The sequence below is a fragment of the Lepus europaeus genome, chromosome 18 (genome assembly GCF_033115175.1).
Source record: "Lepus europaeus isolate LE1 chromosome 18, mLepTim1.pri, whole genome shotgun sequence".
NCBI classification, from domain to species: domain Eukaryota; kingdom Metazoa; phylum Chordata; class Mammalia; order Lagomorpha; family Leporidae; genus Lepus; species Lepus europaeus.
The window spans coordinates 11362527-11374630 of NC_084844.1; the positions used below are offsets into that span (position 1 = coordinate 11362527).

At 49.8% G+C, this 12104-nt stretch overlaps 1 protein-coding gene across 4 annotated transcripts in view; it reads right to left on the reverse strand.

Annotated features, from left to right (window-relative positions):
• Positions 1 to 12104, reverse strand: part of ARSG (arylsulfatase G) — a 129136-nt gene that overhangs the window by 79988 nt on the left and 37044 nt on the right. For all 4 annotated transcript variants that reach the window (XM_062175491.1, XM_062175493.1, XM_062175492.1 and 1 more), the window contains exon 2: positions 5110 to 5849. In XM_062175491.1, coding sequence (XP_062031475.1) covers positions 5110 to 5327 — 218 coding nt within the window. In that variant the 5' untranslated portion in view covers positions 5328 to 5849. The remainder of the gene's footprint in view (positions 1 to 5109; positions 5850 to 12104) is intronic.

Here is a 12104-nt window from a genome sequence, read left to right on the forward strand (position 1 = left end):
ACAGGGGTTCCCTGTGTGCTTTGGGAGCACTGGCTGAGAAGACGGGCCTGACCATCCAGCCAGGGGGGAAGAATGAAAGGGGCAGAGCAGTGTTACAGGGATAATAAACAAAAGACACCCCCCGCCCCCACCAAAGCAGCGGTATGTGTCAGGCACTCTTTTTTTTTTTTTTTTAAGATTGTATTTATTTATTTGAAAGGCAGAGTTACAGAGAGGCAGAGGCAGAGAGAGAAAGAAAGAGAGGTCATCCATCCGCTGGTTCACTCCCCAGATGGCCACAATGGCCACAGTTGGGCTGATCCAAAGCCAGGAGCCAGGAGCTTCTTCTGGGACTCCATGGCCATAGCAGAGAGCTGGATTGGAAGTGGAGCAGCTGGGACTCAAACCGGTGTCCATATGGATGCCAGTACTGCAGACAGTGGCTTTACGCGCTACACTACTGTATCAGCCCCTGTCGGGCACTCTTAATGCCTAACATGGCTTAACTCGTTTCCTCCTCATCCCAGTCCTATGGTGCAGGTACCATTATTGTCCCATTGTATAGATGGGCAAGATGAGATCCAGCAAAGTTTAGTACCCAGCCCAGTGTCACACAGCTAGCAAGGAACAGACCCAAGAGGCTTGGTTCTAGATCCCATGATGTGATCCACCTGTATACACATGCCCACTCTATAGCCAGGAGTCTAAATAGTTGAACAAACATTATTTGAGCGCACCCATGTGCCAAGTATTGATTTAGGCACTGGAAGCATGAGTGAGACAGATACGATCACTCTTCCGAGGAGCTGGCATTCCAGTGTGTAGGACAAGTAACAAAGAAGTGAACCAAGGAGATCATTTCAACTGTAATACAGGTCGTGGAGGTAAAGCAGGAGAGAGGGTGAGAGACAAGCATGGGGAGGGAGGTGACATGGGAGGGGACGGCCAGGAAAGGGCTCTCCAGCGACAGGACGTTGGAGTGGACCCGGAAAGGTGAGAAGGGAGCAGCCACTCGGACGCTGAGAGGAGAGCTTGCCAGTAGGAAAGAACAGCCAGTTCAAAGGCCCGCAGGCAGGGACGTGAGTGCCGTGTGGAGTCCGAGGGGCACTTGGGGGTGAAGGGGGAGTAGGTGGAGTAGTTGCAACCGCAGCACTCACACCTCCAAGCTGGTCCAGCCTCCTGACCAGTGGTTACGTCAACCTTTCCGGTAACAGAAACCACATTTCCCAGGTTGTCTCTTAGACTTGAATGGCACAGAAATCCTTGATCGGTGCCCGGGGGAAACAGATGAAATCCCAATCTCCCCCTCTTCAGCAGCACCCCCGGCATAACCCACCCAAATCTTAACGGACACTGCTCCTTCTCCAATTCCTCCCTGCCTCCAAGGAGCAGCCCCTGAATGAGAACTGGGTTTGATGTCAGCTCACTCACTCCCCAGTCCTGGCAAGTTACTGAAGCTGGATTTCCTCATCTGTGACACCAGGGAAAGGTAGGTTGGCAGCAAGAACGAAATGAGATGATGCCCAGGGCCTGGCACCTGGTGGCCACTCGGGCAGGGCCAGCTCCTGGTGCAGACGCAGGCGTGAGCCCAGGTGAGTGCCCACACGGCATCAGCAGAGATTTGTCTGTAGACCTCCACCCCCAACGTCCATGCTGTCTCTGACACTTGGCATCACATAGGGCTGCCAGTTCTTACCGACAACTCCATGGACACTATGTCTGTAACAGCGCCATTGTTTCTAAGGGAGAGCTAACATCTCCCCCTGTCTGTTGTATACCAGGCTGTATGCTAATGGCTGACAGGGATGACTTAATTTAACCCCCACAGTACCCTATGAGCCGGGTGCTTATCACTGAGGTCCCCAGTTACTGAAGAGGAAAAGTAAAGTTGGAGCAGAGAAAAGACATATAAGGGGGTCTCCAGAAAGTCCGCAGAAATACCTATCATGAAAAAGCTGCACAGATTTCAAAACTTTTTGCACGAAAATAAATTTCACTTTTAACTCCATTTCCATGAACTTTTCCAAAGTCCCCTTGTAACTTGTCCAGGGTCATATGAATAGGAAATGGCAGAGCTGAGATCTGAACTAAGCACAGCATTTACTCCTCAATGCAGATAGTATTTGGTGAACACCTGCTATGCTACAGACTATGTTAGGAGCAGAGAAAAAGACATAATCTGGGGCCGGCGCTGTGGCATAGCTGGTAAAGCTGCCATCTGTGGCACCAACATCCCATATGGGCGCCAGTTCAAGTCCTGGCTGCTCTATTTCCAATCCAGCTCTCTGCTATGGCCTGGAAAAGCAGTAGAAGATGGCCCAAGTCCTTGGGCCCCTGGACCTGCATGGAGACCAGGAAGAAGCTCCTGGCTCCTGGCTTAGGATCAGCGCAGTTCCGGCCGTTGCAGCCATCTGGGGAGTGAACCAGTGGATGGAAGATCCCCCCCCCCCACCCCCGCCTCTGCCTTTCTGTAATTCTGGCTTCAAATAAACAGTAAATCTTTAAAAAAAAATTTTTTTTTAAAAAGACATAATCTAATACTAGTTTGAATAGTGTTCTCCCAAATCCCATGTCAATCCAGAACCTGTGACTGTGGCCTTACTTGTAAACGGGGTCCTTACAAGTTAAGACCAGCTCACACTGGATTAGGGTGGGTCTTGAATCTGTAATTGGCATCTTTAGTAGAAGGAGGAAATTCAGACACAGGCAAGGAGAACACCATGTAACAACCGAGGAAGAGCCTGGAGTCTCCAAGTCAAGAACCCCAAAGATGGCCGGCAGACCCCAGAGTTGGGAAGCAGGTAAGAAACAGACTCTCCCACAGAGCTTCCGGAACCAAACTGCTGGCACCTTGGTTTTGAGCTTCCGGCTTCCTGAACGGTGAAAGCATCCACTCTTGTTGTTTCTCCCATCCAAGTGCTAACCAGGCCTGACCCGGCTTACCTTCCAAGATCAGATGAGATTGCACATGCTCAGGGGAGCACGGCCATAGATCATTCCTGCTGTTTCAGGCCTCTCCGTGAGCTCATGCCTGCGATGCTAGGAAAAGCAGACACCAGAAAAGGGAGACAAGAGAAGAGAGTCACGTGGCTCTTGGGCTCAGTCTGGCAGAAGAGTTCCTGTCTGAGAACCATAGCTGCCCACTGGCTATAAGCAGGCAGTGGGAGGGGCCCACAATGAATCAGCCAGGGCCCCACAGGAAGCCTGGTTTTCCTGTCTTCAAAGCACAGAGCAAGGCCGTCCACCTGGCCACAGCCACAGGGCTCGGCTAGAGGAGACTTTCACGAGAGATGCAAACATAGGCACGCCCACCAAATTCTGTCCATCTCTGACCTCCGAGACACCCTTTCTGTTCGGGCAGAGCTGGTGGTGACGGCTCACAGGCAAAATGCCCAGGCCTCAAATTCTCAGCTTAAATATTGGGCTGGATGTTTCCCCCGGGACACTGAAAACACAAGTTCCTAAGTATTTGGCTACCCAGGTCCTTATGAGGATCTGGGAAGTGCAACCTGTGGTTTAACTCTCTTCCCCAGGCACCACCTCCCACCTGCACAACGTGGGAAGACACTTCAGAGCATTTTAAACCCCTAAGGCCCATTCACTCATGAAAAAGTGTCTATTAACTGTCCACTATGCATGAGACCCTGTGCTATGCACATGCTATGCACATGCTAGGAATACAAGGAGGTCAAAATAGACAAGGCCTTTTTTGTCCTGAAGTCCAGAGCTGGAGGGAGATACATGGGTTTTGGCAGCCACCCTGACCATTGCCACAACCAGATGGCTGGAGACAACAGTTCAGGAGACCAAAGCCTAGAGTGAAGATGTCAGCCGGGCTGGTTCTTCTGGAAGCTCTGGGGAGGATCTGTTCCTTCTCTCTCTCTCTCTCTCTCTCTCTCTCTCTCTCTCTCTCTCTCCTGGCTTCCTGTGGTTGCCAGCAGTCTTTGGCTTGTGGTGACATCACTCCAATTTCAGCCTCTGTCTCCAGGTGGCCTTCTTCTCTCCATGTTTCTCGTCCTCTCCTCTCCTTATAAAGACACTAGGTGTCGGATTAAGGATCCACTCTGAATTGATTTTTTGCCATCAAGATCATTAACTAATTACATTTCCAAATAAGTCACCTTCTGGGATTCCGGTGGCTGTGAATTGGTGGTAGGGGGTGGAGACAGTGCTATTCTACCCAACAGACAGTGAGATGCTCAAGCACAGACCACGAGACGAGCAATGCACAGTACGCCTGACACATCTGAGAAAGTTTGCCAGAGGAGCCCGAGTGGAGCTGTGACCTAAACAGTGAGCAGAAACTCCTGGAACAGAGCAAGTGGACAGCACACCCTGAACAAGGAGCTCATTGCATGGACGAGGCCCACCTGGAGGAGGCAACAACAGAGTTGGCCAGAAGACAGAGGAGCAGTGAAAGACACGAGTTTTTAAGATGCTTTTGGGGCTGGCACTGTGGCATAGAGGGTAAAGCCACCACCTCAGTGCTGGTATCTCATATGGGCACCGGTTCGAGTCCCAGCTGCTCCACTTCCAATCCAGCTCTCTGCTATGGCCTGAGAAGCAGTAGAAGATGGCCCAAGTCCTTGGGCCCCTGCACCCACGTGGGAGACCTGGAAGAAGCTCCTGGCTCCTGGCTTCGGATTGGCACAGCTCTGCTGTTGCAGCCAGTTGGGGAGTGAACCAGCAGATGGAATACCTCTCTCTCTCTCTCTCTGCCTCTCCTCTCTCTGGGTAACTCTGACTTTCAAATAAATAAATACATCTTTAAAAAAATGTTTTAGCAAAGGCCACTGGCTCCCATCAGTCCCTAGGCTGGGTTCCACACACCCCACCCCACCCCCAACTCTGAAAGCTCCTGCTGCAGGCTCACAGACTCCTTGCCTGCGATCCTTACTTTGGTTTCGCTCTGTCTTCTCTGCTCAGAACACACGAACACACAATCAATACTATCAGAGGGATGCAAGGCCGCCTCAGGACGCTGCACTGGCTGCCAACCTACTCAGACAGCTGATTAAACCAACACGGATCCATCAGCGCCTCGTTAAATGCTTTACCCAGTCCCCTCCCCCCACCAGAATCGGGGTAAGACACCCAAAGAGACGCCGGCCTAGCATCCCTGCGACTCACCTCATTCCTTGCGAGGCCATCTCGTCGAGGTTGGCTGTGTCCTTTGTTTCTGCCCAGTTGGCTCCCAGGTCGCCCCACCCCATGTCATCGGCCAAAATGATCACGAAATTCGGTTTCCGGTCTTTCGCTTTCCCACTGGTGTGAAAATCCACGTGAGGATACAGAAAGCCTGAGAAGCTCACTCCCACCAACAGAACCTTGAGGAAGAGCCAGCCCATGGTGGGACGGATGGGGCTTCCGGCTATCGGAGTGATAGCAGGGGACAGTTCTCCCAAAGCGCACTTTCAAGGCAGGAGGTCCCTGGGGAGCAAGGCCGACGTTGGCCAGAAGGTACCAGTGGCTGTGGGGATGATGGTGGTGATAATGGCTCCAGGGATGGAGGGGGCTTCTGAAACGAGGTGCCCTTCTGGAATCCTAATTCAGGAGGCAGGAAAGTTGCAACGCCTGCCGTGGCTGGACCCTCTGCTGTGAATGGCTCCCACTGCAGCTCAACAGTCTGAGGGCAACAGTCAGACCTCAGTGTCACCGAGGTGCTGGGTCACTTAGCAAGTGACCCCTTCTGTATTCTGGGACGTCAGCATCGCAGCACAAGCCTCACCGTCTGCTGGAGACCCCACCTGGCGACTACAGGAAAAACTCGGGCATCTGCAGAACACCTGGATGTTCGAGAAACCACAGACAGCCCTGAATGAATTTCTGAGTTCCAGATGGTTGAGGGTTTCAAGTTTCTGTGAGGTTTCCTGAAATGACAAAAATTGACAAGAAAATAGAGTTACAATGGCCAGGGCAGCTGTGTTTTACTCAGTAGCTTAGGAAATAATGGCTTTTCCATGTTAACAGATGGTTTCCTTCTTACTCGAATATTTTAACTGGTTCATCAGTTTCTCCACCTGAAAAATAGCAATGATGATAACATGTGCAACAGACCTGTAGTTACAGCATTGGAAGTGGCACTAGAGAGGGTCTGTCTCAGCCTTGTCACCATGCACAGGACGCGGAGGCCCAGAGGTCTAGTGGGACAAGGACCAGCCCCCAGCAATGTTAAAACCCAGCGTTCCCCGGCTCTGACTCCCGTATTTCTCTGGCTCAAAGACATTCTCACATCAATTGTGTCCTTACCAAACCCACTGAGACATCTAGAAGAAAGAGAAACACCCTTATTATCAAGATATGATTCTTTGTAGAGTCACTCTATCACCTAACATCTCCATATACAATTCTGGACAGAAATCAATTTGGAGAAAAATGTTTGAAAAAGTGAATCATGTATGCTAGGTGGGCTGGTCATCATACACCTCTTTCCATTTTGTTCTATGTTTCTGACTTTCACAATGTTAAAAAGTGTTTTCAAAAAACTGCTTAATGGAAATGCGTCCCTTTTTATCTTGACCTTGCAATTCTAATTGTTTTTTGTGTTTTTTTAAGATTTATTTATTTGAGAGTCAGAGTGATGTGAGAGAGAGAAAGAGAGATATTGTACATCCATTGGTTCACCCCTCGAATCCCTATAATAACAGTCAGGGATTGGCCAGGCCAAACCCAGGAGCCAGGAATTCCATCCAGGTCTTGAATGTGGGTGGCAGGGACCCAAGTACTTCATCCATCACCACTGCCTCCCAGGGTGTGCATCAGCAGGAAGCTGGAGCAGAAGCAGAGGAGCCAGGACTCAAACCCAGGCACTCTGATATGGGATGTGGGCATCCCAACAGTGGTATCACACATCCTGCCCCAATGTCTGCCCCAATGTAATTTTTAATAAGAAAATCTGAAGACATTGTTCAACCAGTTCTGACACTTAGATATACACATGAATTTGCTGGAGAGAATGCACCCATGTGGGAGACCCAGAAGAAGCTCCTGGCTCCTGGCTTCAGCCTGTCCTAGCCCCAGTTGTTGCAGACATTTGGGGAGTGAACCGGTGGATGGAAAATCCCTCTGTGTCTCTCCTCTCTCTGTAACTGCCTTTCAAATAAATAAATGAATCTTAAAAGCAAAATAAAATGCAAACATCATGGATAAGGCTGGAACATGAGATCCATATTTTTTGTTTTAGATGTATTTACTTATCTGAAAGGCAGTTACACACACATGCAGAGAGAGAAAGAGAGAGAGAGAAAGAGCTCTTCCATGCACTGGTTCACTCTCCAAATGGCTGCAATGGCCAGGGATGGGCCAAGCCCAAGCCAGGAATCGAGAACTCCATCCAGGTCTGCCATGTGGGTGGCAGGGGCTCAAACACTTGAGCCATCTTCTGCTGCCTTCCCTGGTTCATTAGCAGGGAGCTGGATGGAAAATGGAGAGCCAAGACATGAACTGGTACTTTGATATGGGACGCAGCCCACTGTGCCACAACGCCGGCTCCCAAGACCTATACTTCTAACAGCCTCCGGTGTGAGGTCTATAGCTCTAGTCCTTGGGTCTCATTTTGGTAACAACGTGTCTGAAAATAAAAACTTTATGAGTTTTGTCCTTAAGAAAAAAAAGGGGGGGGGGGGGGGGAGAGGAACTTAACCTAATTAGAGATGAGTCAGCTTTAGCGGACAAACACAAAGCAACTTATCACACTGAGTTTTGAAAGACAGGAATTGAAAGTTATACTTTTCGCTGCAGGGTGCAAATAGAACTGAGAATAAAACCCTATTACCCTTAAGAGCTCTAAAATTGCAAGTTTGGTAAGGACACACAGAGTTGAAATTCTAGAGTCTAGATTAAATGAAAAACTCAGTTGAACACCTAACCCACAGAGGGGAGGAAAAGAGAGCCAGTTTGTAAAATATACAGATGCTACAGGGGCTGGGTTTGTGACAGATACCATGTCTGTCTAGTTGCGCATCCCTGCAACCAACCCAATGGTCAACCCATGTGGATGGGTATGGTTGGATATATATACATTCTGGAAGACCCAGATAAAAATCAAAGCATGGACAGATATGTACTTAATCAAAATAAAAGGAAGTCCAAGTAAACAGTCATGGTCATCTGGAGGCCAATAAATCAATTGTTCAGAAAAGCAAATTCTTCTGTTTTCCAAATGGAGATTTATTTCAAATTCAATTAGATTTGATGCGTATTTGTTGATCCGGAGGCTCCCAAAACCACCCCCTGTCTAGAAGAAAGAAGGCTTGCACGGGAAGAGTGCTTAACACACACCTGCTGACCTGCTGGCTAAATCCCAGCCTTGTCCTACTGGCTTCTGACCATGGGCAGCAGGCACAGGAGGCCTTTCTTCCTAAAGCTACTTAGCTTGCAATACTAGGGTGGCCTCATTCCTGGTCAATAATCCATTTTGGAATGACCCAACATACCAGACTTCTGGGGTGGAGGAGGCGGAGAATTCACTTAAGAAAGAAGCTAAAATTAAGGTGGGATCATACATAGCTGTTTTTCTTCAGCATTCTGCGATAAAACATTCCTTTGAGGATTTTCAAAGAGAATCATTAATACAGTACTTAAAATGTTCATAGAATGGAAATAAGCTAATTTTGCCAGCACATCATTGCATTATCCTTCTCACCCACACCTCCAGGGAGACGTTTAATCCCCGTTGATTTATTTATTTATTTTTAATATGGGAAAAAGGCAAACCAGACATTCAAAGAACAGACTCCAAGCCATGAACTTTGATTAGAATCCAACCCGAGAACTTGGAGCTCAGACGCCCTATAGACATTGGCCCTGCTTGCTACCCTCAGACCCTATGCGGTGCGACTTTCCCAACTTTTCCTTTATGTATCACTCTCAGAAAGGAGAGTGGACAACAGGCAAGAAGCACTCCTCCAGGCGGAGGAGGAAACAGGAAGTCTGGCCTAGAAGGCAGGTCTCCTTCCTTCTGGGGAAAGCTAGCTAGCTGACTGCTTACTCAACCAATCCTACAACAAGGGCCCACCTGCCCCTCCAGAGCATCACTGACGGTGACAGAGCACTGCTGAGCACAAGACCAACTGCTCCCCATGCCATAGAGTGAACTGCAACTGCCAATCAGCGGTACCGATGTCCTGTGTTCGTCTCTCCGAGCCCTGTTGCAAAGCAGGGCTGCCGGGTAAGCTCGAGTTTGACTCTCCAGCTGTCGGCTTGTGTATGGGTACAGGCACCCAGCAGGCAGGCTGGAAGGCTAAGAAGGGCCAAGGGGCAAGCAGGTTAAGGCAACTTGGAGTTCTGCTGAGCGCTGTCCGAATAACCCAGAGCTGGAAGTCCTTGGGCTTCCTGAACCACTTGCTGCATCACGGGACCCTGGCGCCCCACGGGCCCCCCTGTGGCCAAGAATCCTCCTAGAGAACCTTGAAAACAGCTGAAATAACAAGAAGGTCAGGCAGACCTTTCTGGCGGAGGGCTCTGTTGGTTTTCCAGAGACAAAGGCTTCTGATGAGCCGAAGCCAAAAAAGACAGCACAGCTAGGGGGAGCGTGTCTCTGGTTGCAGTGTCCTGGTGTTTCTGCCCGCCAAGTCAGAACACGGTCTCTGCACTGGCTGGGGGCCAGCAGTCACATGGGGGCCTCCAGGAGGGACCTTGGGTCTGAATGATTCTCCCATGCATTGTTACCGGTCCACCAAGTATGTACCGAGTGGTAAGTCTTAATCCAGGCGCCATGCACACAGCCGCCAAGGAAACTGACCTGAACCCCCACCCTCACACCATCTACTTTTGGAAGGTGGTGGTGGGCTGGGGGTGAACTAAGTCACATGTGAGTACCAGAGAGAAAATCAAAGCAGGAAGGGGTTCATGAGTTGGGGGTGAGCAGGTGCCAACTTAAAGATGACAGTGAGGGACACTGCAAAAGAGTTATTGTTTTAAGGATCTGTAGGCAGTAAGGGAGTAAGGATCCATGGAACTCACATAGACAAGGAATGGCAGACAAGGAAACCAAGAAAGGCCAAGGTCTAGTTCAAAGGAGGAGCCGCAAAGAAGCTGCTGTGGCAGTGGAATGCAGATCAGGAAGCATCCGATGGAGTCAGAGAAGACAGAAAGGATTCGAAGCCAAAGGAGGGTAGGAGCAAGAGTGGCAAGAATCCCACGGGCTGCTCAGTTGAGAATACACAAGTGCGAGGCAGGGCAGCAGGTAAGGGAAGAAGCTGAGACATTGGAAATCTATTACATCAGTCCAGGTGAGCCAGGTGAGAGACAGAGCTAGCTAGGGGGAGGCAGGTAAAAGTGCCCAGGGCATAACGTTTAAGGAGGTAGCACTCCCTCTCAGGCAGCCACTCTGTACTTGCAAGACTGAAGCAGTGAGTGCATCCTTAAATTTTGCCTCACCTTAGCCCAAGCCCAGGTGAACAGGAAAACCCAGTTTCCATCATAGTCGGGACAAAGAGTGATCTAATATCTACATGTAATAACCAACCTCACGGCCCCTTCCTTCACCCCTACACTCCAACATATCAGAACGGGGCTGGCTCAACTTAGAAGACTGCTCTCTTTAGAGGATGGGGGAGAGGCCCGTGTTGCAGCACAGCAGGTTACTGGCATCCCATAGGAGCACTAACTGGAGGCCCAGTTGCTCTACTTCTGATCCAGCTCCCTGCTAATGCACTGAGGAAAGCAGTGGAAGGTGGTCCAAGTGCTTGGGCCTCTGCCTCCCACGTGGGAGACCTGGATGGAGTGCCAGGCTCCTGGCTTCAGCATGGCTCAGCCCTGGCTGCTGGGACCATTTGGGGAGTGAAACTGTAGAACTGAACAAAGGATGCCAAGGACATCTTTGATTGAATGCCTTCTCCCAGGCTGGGAAAGCAATTCCATGTAGACAATTTAAATGCCTTTTTTTTTTTTTTTTAAACTTAGAGACCTCAATCCAGATCCTGTGGTTGGGATTATCATGTCTGTGAACCCAGCGATGTCAGGAAACCCATCCACAGGGGCCACAGGACACCTGCCTACTTTTAGGCTGGCTGGAACCACCTGCTGGCACTGTTCACAGGAGGCCCTGGGGCAGGAGCCCATTGGGAGAGCCAAGGTGGTGTCATCCCACATATCTGAAATCTCAGTAGCCCCTGGGAATTGGATCTTTGTCCTCGAATGACGAGCCTCTGACTGACACCATTTCTCTCAACATTTGTCCTCCATTTGAGAAGAAAATCCAGAGCGCTGTGGCCAAGGAGAAAGGTGTCAAGGTCAATTAAAGGACATCTGGCCCCTGAAAGCTTGGGTGCCAAATTCTTAAGAACTTTTGGAAAAGCTGTATGTACTCATTACTTGTTAAGTTTTTGTTTTTTTTTTTTTTTTTTTTTTTTTTTTTTTTTTTGACAGGCAGAGTGGATAGTGAGAGAGAGAGACACAGAGAAAGGACTTGTTAAGTATTTTATGAGGGAAGTGGTCAATCCCGAGAAAATGGAGACAGTCCCACACAACTGCCCACATCCAGAGCCCAGTTATCAACACACGCCAGGGGCCTCCCCTTCCCACACTGTATCATTCTAAAGAAAACCCTAGATATCATGTGATCCCATCCATAAATATTTCCCTATGAATCTCTAAAAGACAAGTTCTTTTCAAATGCCTTTTTTTTTTTTTTTGACAGGCAGAGTGGACAGTGAGAGAGAGAGAGACAGACAGAGAGAAAGGTCTTCCTTTGCCGTTGGTTCACCCTCCAATGGCCGCTGCGGCCGGCGTACCGCGCTGATCCAAAGGCAGGAGCCAGGTACTTCTCCTGGTCTCCCATGCGGGTGCAGGGCCCAAGCACTTGGGCCATCCTCCACTGCACTCCCGGGCCATAGCAGAGAGCTGGCCTGGAAGAGGGGCAACCGGGACAGAATCCGGTGCCCCGACCGGGACTAGAACCCAGTGTGCCGGCGCCGCAAGGCAGAGGATTAGCCTATTGAGCCACGGCGCCGGCTTCAAATGCCTTTTAATACCTTTCTTTTAAACATGAACAGGGGCAGGCATGTAGCCTCGTGGTTCAGCATGTTCATGTCCCATGTTCAAGTGCCTGACTTGCTGCTAATGCAGACCCTGGGAGGCAGTGAAGATGACCCAAATGACGGGGCTCCAGCCACCCATGTGGG